General features: G+C 43.8%; 3 protein-coding genes across 5 annotated transcripts in view; all 3 read left to right on the plus strand.

Annotated features, from left to right (window-relative positions):
* The first annotated feature begins 300 nt into the window (after positions 1-300).
* On the plus strand, positions 301-11,357 carry ZBED6 (zinc finger BED-type containing 6). The gene is made up of 4 exons (XM_056118811.1): positions 301-350; positions 6,579-6,770; positions 8,459-11,093; positions 11,205-11,357. The coding sequence occupies exons 1-4, from the start codon at positions 301-303 to the stop codon at positions 11,355-11,357; spliced, it is 3,030 nt and encodes a 1,009-aa protein (XP_055974786.1).
* The window catches only part of ZC3H11A (zinc finger CCCH-type containing 11A), a 38,097-nt gene continuing 19,558 nt past the window's right edge, over positions 6,700-25,238 (plus strand). The window contains exons 1-5 of one of the 3 annotated variants that reach the window (XM_056119202.1): positions 6,700-6,789; positions 12,486-12,539; positions 13,852-13,911; positions 21,696-21,878; positions 24,380-24,499. In XM_056119202.1, coding sequence (XP_055975177.1) covers positions 21,825-21,878; positions 24,380-24,499 — 174 coding nt within the window. In that variant the 5' untranslated portion in view covers positions 6,700-6,789; positions 12,486-12,539; positions 13,852-13,911; positions 21,696-21,824. The remainder of the gene's footprint in view (positions 6,790-12,485; positions 12,540-13,851; positions 13,912-21,695; positions 21,879-24,379; positions 24,500-25,238) is intronic. The other 2 variants (XM_056119203.1, XM_056119204.1) reach the window with 2 other exon arrangements.
* On the plus strand, positions 12,986-13,093 carry LOC130028430 (uncharacterized). Its single transcript, XM_056119205.1, has one exon. The coding sequence runs from the start codon at positions 12,993-12,995 to the stop codon at positions 13,089-13,091; it is 99 nt and encodes a 32-aa protein (XP_055975180.1). The 5' UTR covers positions 12,986-12,992; the 3' UTR covers positions 13,092-13,093.

Below are 25,238 nucleotides of genomic sequence, written 5' to 3' on the forward strand. Positions count from 1 at the left end.
GAAAAGGAGGAAGTCACACACCTTAGATGGAATCCCATCCTTGAACAGATCTTCTAGTAATCTGGAGTGCTGAACCCTCAGATGAGATTTTGTCCTTGAGATAACCTCCTAGAACTTCCCCTGAAGGAGTGGCTTTACCTCTGTTTGTTGTAATGACAATGGTCGCACCCCCCTTCAAGATTTCTATAAAACGATGCTGTAAGGGGTAAGAGGGGACTAAAAAGAGAGGGACTTTGGGACTTTGAGGTCTCTGAGGACTAGAGGGAGTTTGAGGACTAGGAGGAGGACTAGGTGACGACTATGACTGGAAGTAGGGAACTAGGAGACCACGATGAGACGAGGAAGAAAATGTAATGGGGCAGAGGAGTTTGACGTCTATGAGGAGACTAGGATGATGGAGCTGTGATAATTGGGACTACGACCAAAACTACGACAATTGTGCTGTAAGGGAGAGATGACACTACATGGGGGAGGAGAGAGAAATAAACCAACTACCGACAAGCCTGGGGCCCGAGTACAGTTTCTCCATTCCCCCAGTCCTTGTCCATCTGTCCATCCATCACCGTGGGCCGGCCAGGGGAACGTGCCCACACGCCTATACTTTTTCTTGGAAACTCACAGATCGTTGGACAGAGAACTGGGTCAAAGATACAGATCAGATTGGAGAGTCACCACATAATAATTAATTCATGGTTGAAACCAAGGAAATGGTGGCAATCTCCCAGACAGTGTGTAAAGTAAGAAAGATGAAAGCTATTTCCCCAGCCCCTCAATTCCTTAATAGGTAAGAAAATCATATACATACTAAGTAACTAGAAAAGGACAAATTCTGAGGATAGGACTGAGGGGCCGAAGAGGTCATACAGGAAGAAAGGCATTTGCCTTGCTTGCAGGAGACCTGGGTTCAATCCCCGGCATCCCATAAAGTGCCCTGAACCCGCCAGGAGTAATTCCTGAGTGCAGAGCCAGGAGTCAGCCCTGAGCATCGCCAGGTGTGGAGTAAAAACAAAAAACAAAGAAGCGAACAAACAAAACACCCAAAACAAATACAGGACCGAGGAATGAGAGTACAAAGGTTAAGGCACTTGGCTTGCATGCAGCAGACCCTTGCTTGGTCCCAGCACAACCTGGCTTCCTGTGCACCTCTTGGTGTGGCCTCCAAAACAGACAGAATCTAAATATGTAAGCATGTATCGGCAGGTGGGTGTGTGAGTCCCAGCCACTGTCACGGCAACAGCAGTGAAGGGAAGAGAAGAGGCACATGTTTTCAAATCTCGATTTTTGCTTCTCTTGCAAATCAGAGAATGTAGGATTAACGGGCTGTGCATTCCCTCCTGATGAGAAAGAGCTGTTTGAGTGGGAGGGAACAAGGGTCACTCCTGACGGTGCTTGGGGTGGGTGGGGAGGGCATGCGGTATATGGAATAGAATCTGGGCTTCCTGCATGCAAGGCGTGTGCAATGACCCTTTGAGCCATTGCCCTGGTCTAGGGCATATACTTTTACACCTGGCTTGCCACATACATATACGTTTACTCCATAGGCAACGGAGTTTATAAACTTGGCTCTTTCTTTTTTTTGGGGGGGAGGGGTAGGTTTGGGAACACACCTGGTGATGCTCAGGGGTTATTTCTGGCTCCACACTCAAGACTTACTCCTGTCGGTACACGGGGGATCAGATGGGACGCCGGGGTTGAGCCCAGGTCAGCATATGCAAGGCACATACCCTACCCGCTGTGCTATGGCTCCAGCCCAGCAACCCCATTTCTAAGCGTGGCTTGACACTCGGTGCGCATTGCCTAGTTGTTTATCTTTGCACTTATCAAGCCTCTCAGAGCAGCTTCACATGCTTTCCTCCTTGGGATTCCCCACACGGACTAGCAGAGCCACCTTACAAGAAAGATCACTGAGTGTAAAGTAGGTGGTGATGACAATGGGAACTGACTGACTTCCCTGTTTTTGATTTTGTTTGCTTTGGGGCCACACTTGGTGGCCAGGAACTATTCCGAGCTCAATGCTTGGTCAATTGCTACCAGCGGTGCTTAGGGGACCAGATGGTGCCAGAGATCAAACCCAGACCTCCTGCATGCAAAGCATATGCTCCAGCCTCTTGAACTATTGCCCCAGATCTAGTCAGACTTCTCCTAACTAGCCCAACACCAAAACCGTAGCTACTCCATCCCAAAGTGAAAATCCAAGGGGGGCAAAAATCTACGAATTAAGTGAAACAGCATAAGAAAGCACTAGAAGAGTGGGTGTACTGCTTGATAGAATGTGTGCTTCTTGGCACATGTGATGCCGCAGGTTCAATTCCCTGCCCAAAGGGAGTGAAGGAGGGAGGAAGAAAAAAAATAGTAAATTATGTGAGCTGTGGGGGTGGGGGGAGGGAAATATACACACATATATACAAAAATACAAAGGAACTCTAATCATGATATCATCCAATTTCTCAGCAGAAATTATACAGGCTAGCAGAGAGTGGAAAGAAGAAAGTCTTCAGAGCTAGAGAGCTAGTACAGAGGTTTGAGCACTTGCCTTGCATGTAACCAACTCTGGTTCCATCCCCTGTACCCCAAGCACCGTCAGGAATGAACCCTGAGCACAGAGCTTAAGTAAGCTCTGAGCACTTCCAGGTGTGACCACAAAACAAAACAAATGATGGAAATAATAAATGCAGGCTTCATCTTCTCCTTTTTCTTTTGCCACACTCAGTGGCACTCAGGGTTTACTCCTGGCTCTTCACTCAGCCCAGAACGCACCTTTTTTTTTTTTTTTAAGATAAGGTAATACTCAGAGACTACTCCCAGTTCCTTGCTCAGGGGTTGCTCCCGGATCATGAGGTACTAGGGGTTGAACCCAGGTTCCCTATATGCAAAGCTTGTGTTTAGCCTGTTGAGTTTGCTTTGGCCCAGAAAGGGACTTTTTTCCTCTTTCTCTTTCTTTCTTTCTTTCTTTCTTTCTTTCTTTCTTTCTTTCTTTCTTTCTTTCTTTCTTTCTTTCTTTCACAGCCACACCCTCAGTGCTTAGTTGAGGGGTATTTGAAGTCAAGACTGAACTCAGGGCTTTGCATGCTTCTTGAGCCATCCTCCAGCAGAGAGAATAATTTTCGTAGTGTGAGGATGCTAGAACTTTGTTGGTGAGTGTAGGAGGCTTAGAAATGTACTCCCTAAAGAAAGGGATTCTCTTTCACTGCTGGTGGGAATGCTGACTGGTCCAGCCTTTTTAGAAAGGACATTATGTATGGACATTATGTATGTATGGACATTACTCAGAAAACTAGAAGTTGAGCTTCCAAACGATCCAGCAATACCGCTCCTGGGAATATACCTTGGATGCCCAAAAACACAATACAGAAAAGGCATCTGCACTCCTGTGTTCATTGCAACATACTCACAATTGCCAGAATCTGGAAATAAACCAAGCGCTCAAGAACAGAGGAGTGGATAAAGAAACCATGGTACAGCTATACAATGGAATACCACGCAGCCATTAGGGAAAATTAGGTCATGAAATTTGCTTACGCATGGATGGACGTAAAGAGTATTGTGTTGAGTGAAATGAGTCAGAGGAAGATGGACAGACGCAGAATGATCACACTCATTCAATCACGGAATATTAAAAACAAACAAACAAACATAGAAACACAGTATGAGTAATACTAAAGACAGTGAAAATGAGGGCCAGCAAGAACATTCTAAGGTAGAAAGCTTGCCACGTGTTGTGGGGGTAGTGCAGTTAGGGCACAGAAGGGACCGCTGTGACAATGATCGTTGGAAATGATCACTCTGGACAAGAACTGAGTGCTGAAAGGAGGTAAAGGGATATTATACATGGATGTGGGAGAGAGGGAGAGAGAAAGAGTAAGAGAGAAGTATATGCCATAGAGGCAGGCTGGGAGGGGAGGGTGGGGGAAGGAAACTGGGAACACTGGAGATGGGAAAAGTATACTGGTGAAGGGTTAGGTGTTGGAACATTTATGACAAACCCAGTCATGAACAACTTTATGACTGTGTATCTCAGGGCGATTCAATTAAAAAAAAGAGAGAGAGACGTACTCCCCACGTTTTATGGTGTTGAAGACCAATGGTAAATTAATGTGTATTTTAGAAAAGATACCAGGGCTGGAGAGAGAGCTCCATTTAGGAGGCTTGGGTTCAATCTCTGGTACCTCATGGTCTCAAAAGCATTGCTAGGTGTGCCCTCCCCCCATCCCACAAATGCCCAAAAGACTGATATACTTTTTGTCTTTATAAAAAAATAGCACCAAATTTTCATGTAAAGAGGCAACAGAAGATTACGCAGGCAAGTATAAAGAACATACTATAAAGTAGTAGTTTTCTCCCTTTTCATGCTTTGAAGACTGGTAACTGGTCATTGACAGGCACTTAAAAATCACTGTTTAAAGGTTAATAGAGGGAAATAGAGGGATTTCTTTTTTTTCTTTTTGGGTCACACCTGGTGATGCTCAGGGGTTACTCCTGGCTCTGCACTCAGGAATCACTCCTGGCGGTGCTCGGGGGACCATACGAGATGCTGGGAATCGAACCTGGGTTGACCGCGTGCAAGGCAAATGCCCTACCCGCTGTGCTATTGCTCCAGCCCCGGAATTTCTATTTATTGGCAAACAATATTATGACTTTTTTCTTTTTATTTCTGGGCCACATACAGCAATGTTCAGGGATTACTACTGATTCCGTGTTCAGGAATTATTCCTGGTGGGTTCAGGGACCATATGGGATGCCGGGGATGGAACCCAGTTGGCCATGTGCAAGGCAAATGCCCTACAAGCTATATTATTGTTCAATGCCCCTGACATTTAAAAATGTTTCTATAGGGAGGGCCAGGGTGACAGGACAGCGGGTAGGGCGCTTGTCTTGCACATTCAACCCGGGTTGGATCCCCGGTGCTGTATTATGGACCCCCAGCTCACCAGCCATGATCTCTTGAGCACAGACCCAGTGTGGCCCAAAAGCGAGAGCGAGAGAGAGAGAGAGAGAGAGAGAGAGAGGAGACCCAAATTTATTAATATTCACAATTTTAGCGTCTTATCTTGAAAATACTGTATTTCATTCTAAAAGACATACAGGGCTTTGGGTCTGTCTTGAAGGGCTGTGAAATGAGATGTGTCTGACAATACCTTAGACTTGATGTCATGTAACTGTATGTATATGATTCTACAGCATCTAACTAAGGATGCGGTTTGACCCAAGGCTAGAAACCCTTCAGCTCTCTGAAAAGTTCAAATGAAAACTCCAGATAGTGGTTGCTAGGAAGCTGCTGATGCAGTTTGGTTGACATGGCAACCAGAGCATTGTCAGGTCAGACAGGGGCTGAACCTAGCATTCTGGCTTCAGCCTTAGAAAGGAGCTGAAGGCTCAGGTAGGTGCTCTGACCTGATACTGACCCTGTCCTGAGATTGTTGGGACTCCTTCACCGGGAGTAGCTAGTGGATCTAGTGAATTGTGTCCAAGCAGAAGTAAAAGGTACCTGGAGGCCCATCTGCTTTACCGGTAGACGTAACCTTTTCTGAAATTCGGTAAAATGCCTCTAACCATCATCTGTTGAGCTTGGTTACACACTCAACCCGAAGGGATCTTGGCTCCTTCTACATATGGATAAATATTTAAGTATACTTGCATACTAAAAGGGCAGATTCTATGCCAAATTAATGGCCATATATACGTACATATATATTATCAGGTATGAGATGGAGATTTAAATTATTTCTGTAAATATATTTTAATAGGTCCAGTCTTGTGTATTTTGTAACGAGACGAAATATGGTAAACATCCAAATGAGAAAAGACAGGGCAACATCAACAACTAAGCGAGGGTGACAGTTGGTAGTTCTCCCTTATCCTCCCCCCAGCCCCCAACTCACTTTGGTTTTTTGGCCACATCCTGCTGTGGTCGGGGATCACTCCTGGTGATGCTCTGGAGATCATATGGAGTGCTAGGGTCAGCCACACGCAGGGCAAGTGCGCTGCCCGCCTTACTATCACTCCCGTCCCCACCTCACCAGCTTTCTAACGACTATAAATTATTTTCCCAATACAAAAACTGCTAATAGAAATAAATGAACCCCCAGTCTAATTCCACGTGCTTAAATAAGCGTAAAACGTTTTGGGGGAAAAAGTCATATACTTCGGAATTAAATCCATACACAGTATGGGGTGGCTTATTAAAAAAAAATATTTTAAATTTAAAAATTTAAAAAATTTAAAAAATTTATTAAAAATTTAAAAAAAAAATTGGGGTCACCGTGATTTACAATCCTGCAGACAGGCTTTCACGCACAGTGCCCCAACTGTGCCCCTTGGACGGTTTATTAAGCAAAGGCTTTGGCAGGGCTGGTCCTCGGGGCTCCCTTTCTTCCTCATTGGAGCCCGAAATATTTTTGTTTTGAAAAAAAAAAAAAAATCAAAGCCGATTCAAAGAAACCGGTGGCTTTCGAAACGCGTTCCACGTAGAGGCAGGGCGGGGCGCGCGGGCGGCCGTGGCCGAGCTCCGCCCCTCGCGCGCCGTGACCCGGAAGCCGCCATCTTAGGCCTCGCCTCCCCGAGGAAACTACATCTCCCAGGACGCCCCGCGGCGGCCGCGGCGCGCTGACACTTTCACTGGCCGGGGGTCGGAGCCGAGCCTGTCGCCGGGCGCCATCTTTGACGCTGGCAGTCCGCGGGATTCTGCGGGTTGCTGCTGCTGTGAGGACGGCGGGCGGCCGCGGCGGCTCCGAGAGAAGAAAGACGTGGCAGCCAGTGGGACTCGGGGTTCGGTAAAGTTTCTGTTCTCTGGTAACTAGACCCGCTTTTTTTTTTTTTTTTGGATCCCCGGGTGGCTCGGGGCCGGGGAGGTCGGGGGCGCGGGCGAGGGGAGTGGCTGCGGCCTCCCTCCCCTCGCCCCTGGGTCGCGGCCTAGCCCGGGGAGTCGGAGCCGGCGGCCCCGCGCGCGCGGCCTCCCCGCCCCCCGCGGGCCGCCCCAGGCCGCCGGGCACCCCGGCCCCCGCCCCCTCCCTTCCCCGCCGCGCCCCTCCCCCACTTCCGGTGCCGCCGCCGCGCGCCCGATTCACCGACTCTCGTTCCTCTCCAGGGTCCGCGCGGCCCGGGCCAGTTTGCTCAGCCTCCACGCCCAGACCGGCCTCCGACCCTCCTCTGGTATCCGACCCTCCCCCGCCCGCCCGCCCGCGCGCCCGCGGCCGCGGAGCCCAGAGCGCCTCGGGGGCCACCTCCCTGCCGGAGCGGGGCGGGGGGAGGGGGTCCGGGACCGAGCGCGCCCCCCAGTCGGGTGGGGGGAGCGCCCCCGCGTGCTGGGCATCCTCCCGGGGCGGGGGCGCCGGGGGCGGGGCGGGGCAGGGCAGGGCAGGGCAGGGGCCCGGCTGGCGGGACGAGGCGGAGCGGGGACGGGGCGGCTAGCGATGCGCTGGAGGGTTAGTGCCTGCAGGGCTGCTGGCGGGGCGGGGGGCAGCCGGCGTCCAGGGCCTGGCCCGCTTTCTGCGGCTCCCGGCGGGGTCCGTGCAGGAGTGGGGGGCTGGATGTAAGACGTCTCCCTCTTTGCAGAGAATGCCGGGGAAGCCGGGGCTAACTCTGGCTACAAACCGCAGGCGTTGTTGGGAAGTGTAACTTGCAACTTTGTGTTACCTTTGGACTCCCGTTGAGCGTTGCTTTGCTTTGCTTTTTTCTTTCTTTCTTCCTTTGTTTTTCTTTTTCTTTTTCTTTTTCTTTTTTCCAAAAGTACCAAGTTGTATTGCTTCTTGTAGTCTGAACTGTGAGGTGGCTCCAGTGAGGTGCCCTTCTTGTTTAAATGACCAGTATGCGGAGTCACGAGTTTTAGCTTCCCAGAATTGACTCTTTGGGTTGTATTTGGCGAATCACAGCCCTCCTAGATGGTGAATGTTTGAATGATGCACTATGTTTTTTTTTTTGTCTGTTTACATAAAATCTTTCTGGAAAAATGACTAATTTTCAGAGTTAAGGGAAATCAGCCTTGCTATCTCATGAGGTTTCCTAAGAAAATATTTTATAAGCTGAAGGCATTTCAAGCAGATACAGGATTCGATGAAGCAGAGAGAACATGGGCCTGGGATTTGGAAAGCCAAACCCTAGCTGCTGGTGACCCTGGGAAAGTGGACCTCAGTTCTGTTTTGTAGAACATGAGAAGATTGTACTGCGTGAGTTTAGAACTCAGAAAGTTGGAGGCGATCTACAAGCCCTCCAAGAAAGAGTTTGGGAATGTTCTTCATTGCTGTCACTTTTCCTCCAACAATATCCTGGTGTGGAAGTCATTGGTTCAAAAGGAATTTGACTCCGTACAGAAATTGGAGGAAAGTTAATGCAAGTAGAGAGAAACAACTGTATTTCTGCCTTAGTAATAAACCCATGAACGGATTCCGCTACAAGTTTTGGAGACAAAAAGAATGAGTATATGTACCTTAAGTGTACCCGTTTCTTCACTTTCTCCTGGCAGAAGATGCAGCACTTTTAGTGGTGCCGGGGTTTTGGGATGTATTTCTGTTAATTCTAATACGGACGAAGAAGATGTGGTAGAAGGAAAGATGGTGGCGGAAGGTATGGATAAAGAGGCAAAATTGCCTGCTAAAAAGAAAAGAAAGAAGGGTTTGCGAATTAAAGGGAAAAGGCGACGAAAAAAACTGATCCTGGCAAAAAAGTTCAGTAAGGATTTGGGATCAGGGAGGCCGGTTACAGACACGCCTGCTTTGTTGTCTTCCAACACCTCTGAGCAGGATGAAGAAAGCCTTTTTGAGAGCAATATAGAAAAACAGATCTACCTACCTAGTACCAGGGCTAAGACCTCCATCGTGTGGCACTTCTTTCACGTGGACCCTCAGTACACCTGGCGGGCTATTTGTAACCTCTGTGAGAAGAGTGTTAGCAGGGGTAAGCCGGGCAGCCATCTTGGGACATCCACTCTTCAGCGGCATCTGCAGGCAAGGCATTCACCTCATTGGACCAGGGCCAACAAGTTTGGAGTCACTAGTGGGGAGGACGATTTTACTTTGGATATGCCTTTGTCTCCCTCTTCTGCTGGAAGCAATGGAAGCTTTGAATATATCCCTACGGACCCACTGGATGATAATAGACTGGGTAAGAGATGTAATAAAGCAGTATCTGATGCCCTGCGGGCAGAAAGAGGGAGATTTCTCATCAAAAGTAACATTGTCAAGCATGCCTTAATTCCTGGAACTAGAGCCAAGACGTCTGCAGTTTGGAATTTTTTTTATACTGATCCTCAGCACATCTCAAGAGCTGTGTGCAATATATGTAAAAGAAGCGTGAGTCGGGGTAGGCCAGGTTCTCACTTAGGAACTTCAACACTTCAACGACACCTGCAGGCCACGCATCCCATTCACTGGGCTGTTGCCAACAAAGACAGTAGTGGTGCTCTTGGAAACGGGCTGGATGAGGTGGAAACTGAGAGAAATGATCTCTTGAGTGACACTTTGCATGGAGAAAAGTCTACAGGTAGCCAAGATTTAACAGTTGAGGACCTTAGTGAGACTGATTCAGAAGAACCTCCTTTGTTAGAGGTTGAGAATCAAAGATCTGAGAGTCCTGTTGGTGTTGCAGAGGAAGACGTTGTGGTACATGCGCAGGAGAGAGAACCAGCCTATTGTGGAAGTACTGTCTCAAGTCAAATAAGTCAGGCAATTATTCAGATGATTGTGGAGGATATGCATCCTTATAACTACTTTTCAACACCAGCCTTTCAGAGATTTATGCAGATTGTGGCTCCTGACTATAGGCTACCGTCTGAGACTTACTTTTTCACAAAGGCTGTACCTCAGTTGTACGATTGTGTCAGAGAAAAAATTTTCTTAACTCTGGAGAATGTTCAAAGCCAAAAGATTCATTTGACGGTAGACATATGGACCCATGACCCATCCACTGACTATTTTATTGTGACTGTACACTGGGTCTCTTTGGAAACGACACTGTCTTGCAGTGATGGCAGGGTCCCCAATTTTAGAAAGTGGGCAGTACTCTGTGTAACAGGTTTGGCTAAAGACTGTTTAATAACCAATATTTTACAAGAATTAAATGACCAGATTGGTCTTTGGCTTTCTCCTAATTTCCTCATCCCTAGCTTCATTGTTTCTGACAATTCCTCTAATGTGGTACATGCAATCAAAGATGGTGGTTTTACCCACGTGCCATGTCTCCTGCATTGCTTAAATATAGTCATTCAGGACTTTTTCTGTGAACACAAGAGCATTGAGAATATGTTAGTGGCCGCCAGGAAAACTTGTCACCATTTTAGTCACTCAGTCAAGGCCCGTCAGATACTGCAGGAGTTCCAAAATGATCACCAACTTCCATGGAAGAATTTGAAACAGGATGAAACTGGCCACTGGATTTCTACCTTTTATATGTTACAGTGGCTCTTGGAGCATTGCTACTCTGTCCATCACAGCCTGGGTAGAGCCAGTGGAGTTGTGCTTACCTCTCTTCAGTGGACTCTGATGACTTATGTTTGTGACATTTTGAAGCCATTTGAGGAAGCCATCCAGAAAGTGAGTGTGAAGACCACAGGATTGAATCAGGTGCTACCCCTAATCCATCATCTACTCCTTTCCCTGCAAAAACTCAGAGAAGATTTTCAAGTCCGAGGTATTACTCAGGCACTCAACCTGGTGGACAGTTTATCTCTGAAACTTGAAACTGATACCCTACTAAGTGCCATGCTCAAATCTAAGCCCTGTATCTTGGCTGCTTTGTTAGATCCTTGTTTTAAAAACAGTTTGGAGGACTTTTTCCCTCGAGGTGCTGATTTAGAAACTTACAAGCATATTCTTGCAGAAGAAGTTTGTAGTTATATGGAGTCTTCGCAGGAGGTCAGCCGTATTGCAACTTCAGAGTCTTCTGGTTCCTCAGTGGTAGTAGCAGCCGACTCGTTTACCTCTTCCTTAAGAGAAGGCGCCTCTAGCTCAGGATCTATTGATAGCTCAGCTGCAAATAATTTTGCCATGGGAAGCAAAAGCTTCATGTTTCCTTCAGCTGTAGCCGTAGTGGATGAGTATTTCAAAGAGAAGTATTCAGAGCTCTCAGGCGGTGGTGACCCTTTGATTTACTGGCAGAGGAAGGTGAGCATATGGCCTGCTTTGACCCAAGTTGCCATTCAGTATCTAAGCTGTCCCATGTGTAGTTGGCAATCTGAGTGTATCTTTACTTCAAATAGCCTCTTTCATCCAAAGCAAACCATGAGCCTGGACTTTGACAATATAGAACAGCTGATGTTTCTGAAAATGAACTTGAAAAATGTTAACTATGATTATTCTACGTTAGTCCTTAGCTGGGATTCCGAGAATGAAGTAGTTCAAAACAACGAGAAAGAAATATTATCTTAATTTCTTTTCCTCTCCATTTAAAATGAACAGTTTATTGCTATATTATTGGTCCTGATTGCTATAGTTGTTAAACATATTTTTACTAATTAATAAACAAATCTGGGGAAACCTAAAAACAAAAAGGGCTGTAAATTCCTCAGAGGCAATATAATGTTGGCAAAGTGAACATTAACTTTCAAGATTTCATATTAGTAATAACTGTCACTTAAAGTTTGGTTTATACCGAATGAGAAAAGCTTTTTTTTTTTTAATTTTAAAATATAGTGCAGCATTGAAAGGCCGCAGGCTATTTCTGGCTGATAGATTGAATTAGTAATTGGTTTTAAGTGAAAATTTCTTCCATCATGGGACATTTCATTGTTCTAAAACCAATGAGATAGAAAAAAGTAAACCAAGCTGGTATTCTTCCTCTCTCCCCATTTTCTGTTTCTTAAAAACCAAAAACCTAGTTTGTATTTATTACTAGGCAAAGATAATTATTTTATATTTGCAACTTGCCTCCTCATACTGGTCAGCTTTATAATTTCAGCTTCTTGAGTGTGATAGAGTTACTGTTTACATTTAATAGTGAATTTATATAAAAAGGAAATGTTCAGAAACATTAGGGGAAAAATTGGTCTTTGAAACATTGCCTTTAAAAGCTGCCTTTTTTAAGCCTTTATAAAATAGTGTAAACAGAATGTATAGGTACTTTTACATAATTCATGAGTAAATAACTTACTAAGAAGTTTACAAAAATTGAGAGTAAATGGGAATTGGAATGAACATGAGCCCCGTGAGCACACCTTGACAAACCAATACCCATTTCCCAAAGAATGCTTTTGTAATTTTGTGTCTTTTTGGATGTCTTTTTTAAAAATGCATGATGACTCATTTTCTTAATTTTGAAATTATTTTCACCACTACTGAAAATAAACAGCCAATATTTTCACGAACTAGGAATCATTGCCTCACTGGTAAAATGAGAAATTATCTCTGTGATCTTTCAGGTCTGTTTCCACTCTGAAACTAGGTTTTCGTGATTGAGTGAGAAACCAGAAAAATGACGACTTTTTAGTAAAAGTCTATTAAAAGTTCCAGACTGAATAACTAATGTAAGATCCCAATTTTTCCTTTTTTTCATTTTAGATTTGGGGATATTCCCTGCCCAAAAATTTCCTGGAAAATTGACTAGTATTAAGTGTGAGTAAAAGGTGTCCACTTTTTTTAAGTTTTAATTTTAGTTTTGTCTTGGATTAGTACTTGGCAAGGTTTAGCCTAGAAATTATGTAGCATTTATTAAATAAGAATCAAAATTGCATTGTTACTGGGCTGGTTTCAAAAATTAAAATTCATTTCTATGTACCAACATAGGTTATTTTTTTGTTTTTGAAATTCTTAAATGGTAAACGTACCATTGTAAAATGAAATTTCAACTCTGAAAGTTTACCCTTTTACTTACGGGTAAATAGATAATTACAACGTCTTTAGTTGTAGCTAACACTAGTAAAGATTTTGGAACGAGGCTGCAATAAGAAAGCCTTTGCAGGGCTGATATTGAATGTCATACCAGTGACCCTGGTATTTCTATAAAAGAAGAGTGAAACAAACTTCCCTTAGATAGAAGCTCTCTGTATTTGACAGTGCCAGTACAGGATGGCGATGCTGCTGCTCTCCCTTTTACAGCTTGCTGCACCCCTGTGTAGTTACTCTAGAACAATCCGTTTCTACCTTTTTTGGTTAAACACTCCCTGAGGATAAAGATGATGTTGCTATACATACATACCATACACATTGAGAGATTTGTAAGGGTTTCTCTTCACCTTTATTTTGTGGGCTGGGCAAAATTTACTATAACATTAATAAACTTCATATTTTTGGTATATGAGTAAGTTGACTATTTTTATAATGAACCAAAATCTAAAGACTTTTATAGTGTATTTTAAAAGGGAAAACTTACTCAAATGTTTTATTTCTACACATTTGTGTATATGTATGTGTATAAGCCAGTTAGTATATATGTGTATGTATGTTATATACATAAACACTATATTTTTACATGTAAGTGTGCTTTTATTTATACAGATAATAAAGATGGGGGAAGGTTTCTGTTTTTTTCTTAATAGGTGAAGAAATCTTGAAGACCAGACATTGGATCTTAATTTTGATCTTCTTTTTCTTTTTCTTCTTAAATTATATTGTTCGCCTATGGAAGATGGATTTTTTTTTTTTCCAAAGTAATCCTTTGAATCTCAAGTTCATCTTTAAGTGAACTTTTTTTTTTGTTATTTTGTTTTGTTTTTTTGTTTTTGAGGAGATAACTAGCTGTAGCTGTCTCCAATCTGACAAAGGTTATTGCAATGGACTTTATCTCCCAATAGTTGGGAGATGTTTTAAAAACACATCTTGTGTTTGAATTGTGGCTGAGAGGTTTCCTTGGCAATGTGAGGAGGAGGAAAATTCTTTCTGCCTCATTATTATTAATTCATGGATTGAGTGTTGGTTCGACCTACAGGCGTAATAGATTGGATCTGAGTGAAGACACAGACCTTCCTGTTGAGAGCAACCCGCTAATGTAAGTGTAGAAATGAAATTTTTTCATATATAAAGGAGTAGACATTTTTGTAATGTTAAGGTGTAATGTTCTGGATCAGTAAGAAGTTAAAAGTCATGGTCAACACATTTTTTTCTTGTAATTGTTTATGAACTTTCGGCATAGGAATGGAAATGTGTGTTTGTGTGAAGTTTGGTGGATTTTTTTTCTTTGTTTTTGGGTTAATACATACACATTGTTACCGCAATGGCATCTCCCTGTAATTTCAGCTCCTCAAAAGAAAGTGTCATTAGTAGCTTATCAATAGATAGTTCTCTGTTGATATACGTAACTCTTCCTTTTACCCCCTTTTTTAAAAGTGTTTGGGTTACACCCAGTGGTGCACAGGGCTTTCTCATAGCTGTGCACTCAGGGATTACCCTGTTTATACATTTTTAATTTTTGTTTGCTGCCTCACCCAGTGGTGTCCACGGCTTCTTTCTGGTTCTGTGCTTAGGAATCACTCCTGGTGGTACTCGGTACTCGGTACTCGGGAGTACCAGTGTCAGATTGGTGCAAGGCAAGTGCCCTACCCTTTGTATGATCGCTCCGGCTCCAGGGATCATTCCACAGTGTTTAGGAGACCATGTGTTGTGCCAGGGATTGAATCTCAGTCTGTAGGGCAGATGCCCTATCTGCTGTACTATTTTCCCATCTCTATTATTTTTTATTTTTTCATGACAACATACATAGGGTTCCTTTATGTGGCTGTGCTATAATTTAATTTAACCTCTGTTGATAAACGTTTGAGTTTTGCCTTTAGAAACAAGCCTGTGGACTGGAGAGATGGTATATTGGGTAGAGCACTTGCCTTGTGTGAGGCCAGCCCTGGTAATTCCCGAGTGCAGAGCTGGGAGTAACCCCTGAGCATTACCAGGTGTGGCCTTCCCCCACCCCCTAAACCCACTCCCCCAAAAAAGGTGGGGGGAAGTAACTTGGGGCTGGAGGATACAGTGGGTAGGAACTTGACTCATACGGTCTCAGAAGCCTCGCTATAAATGATCCCTGAGCACCACTGGGTGTATCCCCAAAGCAAAAAAAGCTGTTCTTAGTATAGCATAGCCTTTAGTGAGTGAGTCTCTTTGCTATGCTGGTTGATTAGTGGTGAGGGGTGGGGTGTGTTCAGTTTTGGGGGGGGGGTTCTTGGTCCACATTCAGCAGTACTTGGGGCTTAGTCCTGGCTCTGCTCTTAGGGATCACTCTGCAATTCAGGGGACCAATGGACAATGGGGTGCCTGGGGTTAAACCTGGGTTGATGCGTGTACAAACCAAACACCCTGCATACACTGCTCTCTCTTGGCCCTTCTTGAGCCTTTCATGGAACTTTTCTATGCAAAGTAGTGTTTTCCAAACTCAGTTTTGGACAGTTATTTCTGGGCTGGAGCAATAGCACAGCGGGTGGGGTGTTTGCCTTGCACGCGGCCAACCCGGCTGACCCAGGTTTGATTCTTCCACTCCTCTCGGAGAGCCCGGCAAGCTACCATGAGAGTATCTCGCCCCCACGGCAAAGCCTGGCAAGCAACTCATGACATATTCGATATGCCAGACACAGTAACAAGTGTCACAATGGAGAGGTTACGGGCCCGCTGGAGCAAATCGATGAACAACGGGAGGACAGTGACAGTTATAAATCATACTGATTTGTGAAGTCTTTTTATGTTAATCTGAATACTCATTTACATTTAGAAATTGTTATATTTCATTGCTTTTACATCTGTATTCGATTGAACATTACTCCTCTTAAAATTTTGTTTTCCGCAGTGTTCTAGGTGGTTTTACTATCTGTCAAGTTACAATAGAAAAGTCTTATTGGGATGTTGACTTGAATTGCTTTTGACGTATTCGTTATTTGGGGGAGAAGTAAGCTTCTTCAAGCTGCTGCTCATGTCTTTATCTGTTCCCTGATAGTAGTGGTCTTATTTTGTCATTTAATGTGAATCTTGTAGGCTTTTTGTTTTTGTGTTTTGGGGTGATCTCAGGGCTTATTCCTGGCTCTGTACTCTACTCCTGGCTGGCTTCGGGGACCACATGGGGTGCTGGGATCTAAACGCAGGTCAGCTGCATGCAAGACAAGCGCCCTACTGCTGTGCCCTTTGTTCTTATTTTCTATGTATTTCATATTTTTTTAGTCATGAATGAAAGTTAACCACCTGAAGAAATCCTGCTGATTTTTTCATAATATTTTGGCTGATTGTTAGATTTTGTGTTTTATAAGTGTATAATCTTCAAATGCTAAATTTTTGAGGTGTCCTTGTGGCCCTTAAACTCTCTTATTTGGTTGAGGCAGACCCATAAGTGCTCAGGACTTACTCCTGGCTCTGCGCTTGGGGATCACTCCTGGTGGTGGTGCGCAGGGTACCATATGGGGTGCAGGGGATTAAACTTGGGTCAGCTGTGTGCAAGGCAAGTGCCCTACCCATTGTACTATCTATCCCCCCAAGCCCCCTTAGACCTTTTTTACCTTGTTTACCCCTGAGCGGTATTAATGATAGTTGAGGGAATGTTTATTTTGTCTTCAGTGACCTTACCTCTAGGCTTTTACCCTGGTAGTTTGCTGATGGTTCCTGATGATGTGCACATGCGCCTAGGGGAGAAACCTTGTGTAATTCACTAAAATTTTTGTTGTTTTGTTTTAGGGCCACACCCAGTGGTGCTGAGGGCATACTTCAGGCTCTGTGTTCAGGGCTCATTCCTGGCAGTCTCTGGGTGCCATATATAGTTCAGTGTTCAAACTGGGAAGGTTGCATGCAAGGCAAGTCCTTCAACCCTATACTATCTGGCCCCAAGATTTAGAATTTTTAAAAAATATTTTTTATTTTAATGTAGAAAAAAGACAACTATTGATACAATCCTAGAATTAAAGTTAATTAGATAACAAAACTCCCAAAATTAAAAATCAGTGGGTATAAACAATTTATGTGAAAATTGTTACATCTGACCACAGGATTGTTATGTCCTTGTCTAAGAATTTATTAAGCTGTTTGTTTCAGGAGGTGTTCCTTGGCCACAACGGCCTCGCAGCCCAGAGACCTCAGGGTCTGTGGTCTACACCAATGGCTTGACATGGCGGTGGCTCTGGGCGATGGGTGTGGCTTTTGGGGCATCCGGAAGTATGGAGGGTTGTGGATGGATACTCACCCCAACTTAAGAAAGCACCAGAGTTCTCGACCTGAGCACCGGGTACCTGAAATTATTTGCAGGTTGGCATCTCTATGGAGAATACTTACGAAGCAGTGGAGTTGAGCCCTTGGCATGGCTGCAGTGGTGGGTTGTGGGTGATACTGCTGGAGCTTCTGTTAAAACATTGCCTGTGGCATGGCTTTATTCACCCCCCCCCCCCTTCTTTATTTAAATAAAAAATTTCATTTGAGGAAGAAAGCTCGCAAGCTGTGCTTGAGGGCCTGGGGGTCATGCCCAGTAGTACTCAGCCAACCAGATGGTTCAGTGGTAGGGCCCTAGATGCAGTGCTGTGTTGCCCGGGACCATTAGGTACACTCAACATCCCTGAGCCCCCCCGGCTATTCCCAGGTGGTGCTGGAGAGGAGCCGTACAGTACAGCCTTGCCTTTGCCCTCCTCACTTTTCATTGAACCTTTTTTGTGGGAGAGTTGGGTTTGGGGGTGGTACCTGGGCTGTTCTAGCTTATGCTCAGGAATGAACCCTGGGATAATTGGGGCATCGTAAATGGAGCTGGAGCTTGTTAGGGTTTTTGTAGAATGTAAAGGCAAGCACCCGGACCCCAGCTCTTGTGTCTCCAGCCCAGCTTTATTAAATTTGTCTTTCCAAATTCTTATTCTCAAAATTAGAATAACTTATTTATCAGTAACATAGCGTTATGAGTGTTTTACTTTTTGAAGTAAACCACTTCTTGAGATCTCCTAAAAATGAAGTATAAACAACTAAAATCTAAGATCACTTAAGTTCTTTATCTTTAGACATTTAGAGATTCAGCTGTGGTCTTCGTCAGATCGGAGTTTCTCTTCTGCTTTTTTTTGAGTTTGTAATTCTGTATTATTATTTTAGCATTTTTATCATCTGAGCGTAGTAGAGATGACTTTAAAGAAAATTTCTACGTGGCAGTTTCGAAGAGTGCCTTTTAGTCTAAAGACTAAAGGTCCATCCAGTTACTTTTATGTAGGTTTTTTTTTTTAATGTATAAAGTATTATCTGTACTAATGCCATTACTTTCTCCGTCTTTTAGAATTTCCATTGTAGGGCCAGGCATATGTGATTTGCATATGGGAGCCTCAGGATTGATACTCGCCACCACAAGTTGTTATTGAGTTTCAAGTGTACAGTGTTCCAATACCAAATGTCCCTCCGATCCCCCAGCCTGCCTTCATGGTCGGCAGTTTTTCCTTTTTCCCTTTTTCCACCCCCTCCTCCTAGGCACTGGTTTACAGTACTGTTGCTGATAGGGCATCATGCATATCGCTTTACCTCTTAACAGCCCAGTCCTGGTCCAGAGGGGCCACTTTTCTCTGTCATTGTTCCTTCTCTGACCTGTGCCCTCTCTCCCTCAGGGGAGTTTCCTACGAAGGACCTGTTCTCCTGCTCTTATTTTCTTAGCCTCTGGACATTAATTATCCCCCTATTATGTTTCTTTGAGTTTTGGAGTTTGGAGTTTATTTTCCATGAGTGAGTGGGATCATTCTGTGTTTGTTTCTCTCCCCAAGCTCATTTCATTAATAGCCCAGTAGTACTCCATTGTATACCTTCTCTATCCGGTCAACTGTTCTGGGTGCTTGAGTTATTTTCAGAAAAATAGTGCTGCAGTGAACCCAGGAGTGCACATGGCTTTTTCCCCCTGCTGCATGGTCTTTGGACCCTTGGTCTATATTCGCAGGAGTAGAATTGCTGGGTTGTATGGAAGTTCGAATCATAGCTTTTTAAAGAATGTCCATATAAAAAAGAATCTGGACCAGTCTACCTTCCTACCAGCAGTGAATGAGGATCCCTTTTTGCCCTGCATCCACTCCGACTGAGTTGTTATTTTTGGTGAGAGTCAGTCTCTGGTGTGAGGTGATGCGTGGTTTTGATTTTCATTTCCCTGAAGATTCCCTGTTTTTCATTTCCCTGAAGAAAAGTTACAGAGCACTTTTTCACATCCCTTTTGACCATTTGTATTTCTTCTTTGAGGAAGTTTCTGTTCATGTCCTCTCCCCATTTTTCAATGAGCAGTGTTTATATTTCTGGCAGCAGTTTGTCATACACTTTTCTCTGTCAAACTCTTGTAGTTTGTATGCATGGTACATTTTTAGAAATTCCACATTTTAGGTGTGTTTTTTTGGGGGGGGTTTATTTTATAGCAGCACCACATTTTAGTGCAGAATTTATAATGAGCATTGCATGTCCTCATGTGGAATATACCATAATTTTGTTAGAGACTCTACTCTTGTTTGTTTGGATTTTTGTTTCTATTTTTGGGCCACAGCCAGTGATGCTCAGAGGTTACTCCTCGCTGTGCGCTCAAGAATCACCCCTGACATTGCTAGGGGATCATATGGGATGCCAAAGATTGAACCCATATTGGCTGAATGAAAGGAAAGTGCCCTACCTGGTATATTTTCTCGCCAATCCCTATATTCTTTCTTTTTAAAATTATGAAAAAATAGATGATGAAGTTTCTTATGTAGTTTTAGGCAATCCTGCATATAGACCCAGGGTAAAATAGAATTGTCAAGGTAAAGGTCATGTAAATCTTAAAAATTCTAGTTTTTTGGCAGACTCTTCCTTCTAACCCTATACTGACATCAAATGTTTTTCATTATTGCCTGCTATCCTTATATTAGGAATTAGTAGGACATAAGGGATACATTAATAATTTTGAAACCTGATCTTCTAGGAACTGGAGTGATATAGTAGGTAGGGCACTTGTTATGCATCTGACCAGGATTTGATCCCTGGTACAGTGTATGAATCCTCTAATCCTCCAAGCGCCACCAAGAGTGGTCCCTGAGTTCAGATCCTGGAGTAAGCCCTGAGCACCACTGGGTGTGGCTGGGGAAAAAAAAACCTGCCTGATCTTCTGGTGTAAGAGTGTGTAAAAATTTCTTCCAGGTTTTTACTTCCATTAAGGTTTTCTTGAACACTTTATTGTGAGGACCAGGGTTAGCAAGGAAAGGAGAATAAATCCTTTTGAAAGAGCCTTGAGTACTTCTGCTTTCTATATATAACTTTGTCCATCATTGTATATAAGCTAGTTCTGCAGATGTTTTTAGAAGTCATTGTTTCTAGTGAAACAGTTTATCCTGTTTATATTGTATTTTGGATTTGGGTGTTTTTTTTTAATATTTTGGAGACTTAGCAGATATTGTGTATAAAATAATCTTGTTCATCTAAAATATAAATTGTTGAGTTAGCAATGCTTATTGATTTTTATGCTATAGCAGTGTAACAAGTACCATAGAGAACGCAAAAGAAAGAAGAACATGGCTATATATACCTAAAACAAGTTTTACATTACACATGAGAATATAAAATATCTACATAAGAATAAAATATGAGGCTGGAGTGATAAGTACAGCAGGTGGGGTCCCCAGAACCCCACCAGGAATGATCCCTAAGTGCATAGCCAGGAGTAAGCCCTGAGCACTGCCAGGTGTAGCCTACAGACCATAAATAAATAAAAATTTTGTTGGGTGGAGGCCACATCCTGTGTTGCTCAGGGCTTACTCCTCCCTCTGTACTGAGGATCACTCCTGGTGGGCCTCAGGGGATCATTTGGAGTGCTGGGGATCAAACCCCGGTCAGATGCGGGCAAGGCAAATGCCCTGCCCTCTGTATTATCGCTCTGGCTGAGTATAGGTTTTTGTTGTTGTTGTTGTTTTCTTTTTTAAAGAGTAAAATGCAAGGGACCAGGGAGATGGTGCAAATAACTGGATTGTATTCGTTGCTGTGGGACTCACGGTTCAGTCCCTAACACTGCGTGGCTCCCAGCCCATCCCTTCCCAGCACCAAGCAGGATTTGAGCCAAAAAACAATAGTACACACATTCGGGTATATGAGTAAACGTTCCCATGACCATAGACACTGGCACACATTCAGAAGGACAAGAACAACGAGTGCTGGTGGGGATGTGGGGAGAAAGGGACTCACCTTTGCTTGTGGGAATGCTGACTGGTCCAGCCTTTTTGGAAGACAATATGGACATTCCTGAAAAAACTAGAAATTTGAGCTTCTGTAATGACCCAGCAGTACTGCTCTTGGGAATATACCCAAAACCGCAATATAGAAAAGGCATCTGTACTTACTTGTTCACTGCAACACTATTCATTCACAAGAACCAGAATACTATGCAATTGTTAGGAAAAATGAAGTTGGGGAGTGCAGTCAGGACAAAGGCGGAGACCAATGTGGCAATAATTGGAAATGATCACCCTGGATAAGAACTGGAAGGTGAAAGGGGGAGATTGATATGCTTGATAACCCTTCAGTAACAGTGTTGCAAACCACAGAGCCTAAAAGGAAAAGGGAGGAGGGAGAAAAAGAAGAGAAGTGTCTACTACAGTCAGGCTGGGGGTGTGGGTTGGGGCAGAGAAATGCACACGGTGGAGGGATGGGTGTTGGAACGTTGTACGAATGAACTCAGTCATAAATAACTTCATAACTATCTTGCAGTGGTTCAGTTTTTTTTAAAAAATGTACTGTCACTCTGGTATAAACTAGTATCTAATATTTTGGCAATTAAAATTTGGTTTTAACAGTGCCATCTCGTTAAGACGATATGAAGGAAGAATTTGTCTGAAATTCTTTGTCTCATTTTAGGATTGCATTTTAAAGACGATTTCTGTGGTTGAATTGTCTATTGGAAGATTAACCCATTTCAAGAGGTCCTCATCTTGAAGCAGTGGCTTGTTTTCAAGAAGCCACTTCCGGTCTGAGGATCTACCCAGCATGCCTAATCAAGGAGAAGACTGCTACTTTTTTTTCTATTCCACGTGTACCAAAGTAAGAATTAGTATCTCTATATACTTTCTACTATCTTCTTAATAAAACTGGTTGAGATTTTTTTTTCCCAAGATGGATAGAGAATTGTTTTTGTGTTTTGCTCATTTATTATTTGCTTTTTTTTGTTGTTGTTGTTGTTTTTGTTTTAGTGAAAATATTTTTGGGGTCGAGGGTTATGGCTCAGAGTGGTCAAGCACATGCCTAACATGTTGGAGGCCCTGGGTTCCTTCCGCGGCACTTCCCCGGTTTCCTTGGTCACCATTGGTGTGAGACTGGTGGCTCAAGAGCCTTGCCAGCTTGGGACATCGCATTGCCAGGCCTCCAGGCTAGACTGGGCCCTATATACCCTACCGCAGTCCAGCACTGCTGCTGGTGGCCCCTATTAACAAAACATTATTGGGGTTGGAAAGATACCGTCCAGGGCTTAAGGCACTTGCCTTGCATGTGGCCGGCCCCAGTTCAGTCCCTGGCAATGCATATGGCACTCTTGGCGCCACCTGGAGTGACCTTTGTACAGAACCAGGAGTAAGCCCTGAATACAGTTGGATAAAGGTAAAGCTAAAAGCCCTCCCCCGTTGTTTGTCGATTTGCTCGAGCGGGCCCAGTAACGTCTCCATTGGAGACTTTGTTGTTACTGTGTCTGGCATATCGAACATGTCACGGGGAGCTTGCCAGGCTCTGCCGTGCGGGCGAGATACTCTCGATAGCTTGCCGGGCTCTCCGACGGGTCGGCCATGTTGGCTGCGTGCAAGGCAAACGCCCTACCGCTGTGCTATCGCTCCAGCCCAGTTGGATGAGAATTCAATTATTTATTCATTTTGCTTTTTTGGGCCATATCCAGGTTACTCATGACTCTGCATTCAGGAATCACTCCTCGCGGTGGTGGTCCTGGGATGCTGGGAATTGAACCCTGGGTTGGCTGCATGCAAAGCGAGCACTCTGCCTGCTGTACTATCACTCTGGCCCCAAGAACTCAATTTTCCCCCAATCATTTTTTGTTTTAAAAATGTTTTACAAAAGTGAAGTGGTTATAGTTAATGTTGTTTAGTGTTCTCTTATCTAGAATTTATATAGGGTGCCTTTAGAATTAAGAATACTTGGATCACTTGCTTGAGTGAATGGAAGTATTGTATTATCATTGAGTTGAATTTAAACTATTTCACATTTCTTTCTTAATATTATGCACGATATTGTGAAATGTTTTTAGAGGTTTTTTGCTTTGTCAAAAGTGTGTTTTTTTTTTAAACTATATTTATTTATTTATCTTTTGCTTTTTGGGTCACACCTGGCGATGCACAGTGGTTCCTCCTGGCTCTGCACTCAGGAGTTACTCCTGGCGGTGCTCAGGGGACCATATGGGATGCTGGGAATCGAACCCGGGTCGGCCACGTGCAAGGCAAACGCCCTACCCGCTGTGCTATCTCTCCAGCCCCAAAAGTGTGTGTTTTTAAAGCATGATTCTTGTGTAACTATTGAGTTAACCTGGTCTTATTATTTTATGAGTATCGTTCTTTTCTTTTTTTTTCTGGGACCATACCCGGCAATCAGTGGTCAGGGAGAGTCTTGACTCTGCACTCAAAAATTACTCTTGGGGGGCTGGAGCAATAGCACAGCGGGTAGGGCATTTGCCTTGCACACGGCCGACCTGGGTTCGATTCCCAGTATCCCATATGGTCCCGCTAGCACCGCCAGGAGTAATTCCTGAGTGCAGAGCCAGGAGTAACCCCTGTGCATTGCCGGGTGTAACCCAAAACGCAACAACAACAAAAATATTACTCTTGGAGAATTACTCTCGGTGGGAACTATATGAGATGCTGGGCTTGAACCCGGGACAGCCGTATGCAAGGCAAACACCCTACCCACTATACTGTTTCTCTAACCCCTGAGTACTGCCCTGTAGCACTGTCCTCCCGTTGTTCATCGATTTGCTCGAGCGGGCACCAGTAACGTCTCACCACAAATTGTGAGACTTGTTATTACTGTTTTTGGCATATCGAATACATCACAGTTAGCTTGCCAGGCTTTGCTGTGTGGGTGGGATACTTTCAGTAGCTTGCTGGGCTCTCTGAGAGGAGCGGAGGAATCAAACCCCGGAACCCTGAGCATTTTGTACAAATTTTCTTTGAAACTTCATATTTAAAATAGTGATGCTGTGTTTTTAAAAATTTGCTCTAAAATAGGCTCTAATCTTGAATTCGTTAATCAAACTACTTGAACAATTTGGGTTATATAAAAATTTTGAGGATCAAGTTAAAAAATATTTTCGAGGGATATTTAATGCTTCCATTTTCCATATTTCAATCCTGTACCGCTCTTGTACTGAAGTTGAAAGGTATTACTAAACAGAAGTGGGAAATTAAGAATTTGTTGACTAGAGTATTCATATAGCCCACCTTTTCTACCTTGTCTATTTCTCTTGTATTTCTCCTGTACTAATCATTGTACCTGGGATCTCTTTTGCTATGCCATAGTGCCTTTCTGTTTCGTTTTCTTTGTTTCAGGGTGACAGCTGTCCCTTCCGTCACTGTGAAGCTGCACTCGGAAATGAAACTGTTTGCACATTATGGCAGGAAGGCCGCTGTTTTCGACAGGTGTGCAGATTTCGGCACATGGAGATTGATGTAAGTGCCAATGTGTAATATTCTAAGTAGCCTGCTGAATTTCTGTTCAGTGAATGCTCCTGGCTCTTGACTGGAACATCACTTCTGGCGGTACTCGGGGACTATCTGGGATGCCCGGGATTGAACCTGCGTCCGCCATGTGCAAGGAGGCCCTACCCACTGTACTATCGCTCTGGCCCACAGATTTCCGAAAATTTTAAAATGAGTCATCTCATTGTGAGATGTCTAATGTAATGCAGGTTGATCAAAGGTTCATTTCTTTTTATTTGACACCTGGTTTGACTTTCTGAGTATTTGTCAGACCACAGGCCAGATAGTCCGTGGGTAGGACGCTTGGCTTGAATGTGGCCTGCCCAGGTTTAGTCCCTAGCACCCCAGAGTCCCCTGAGCCATGCCAGGAATGTTCTCTGAGCATAGTCAGGAGTAAGTCTTGAGTGTTGCCAGATGTGGCCCATACAGTTTACGTGTGTGTGTATGTATATACATATATATGCACACATACATATATACATACACATCACATGTACACACATATACATATATACCCATGAAAAGCCCTAACATTTCCAGCTTTTCATTCTAAGCCCTTCATCTTATCAGTGTCACTATCCACACCCCTCTAAGATACTGGTAACAGTCATCATCCTAACTGTCATAGAGAAGTTTTTTTAAGTTTGACTCCCCTGGCATTTAGAAATGGCATCATACAGTATGATAACTTTATATGTCTGGTTTTTTA

This window comes from Sorex fumeus, unplaced genomic scaffold (genome assembly GCF_029834395.1).
Source record: "Sorex fumeus unplaced genomic scaffold, SorFum_2.1 ptg000039l, whole genome shotgun sequence".
NCBI lineage: Eukaryota > Metazoa > Chordata > Mammalia > Eulipotyphla > Soricidae > Sorex > Sorex fumeus.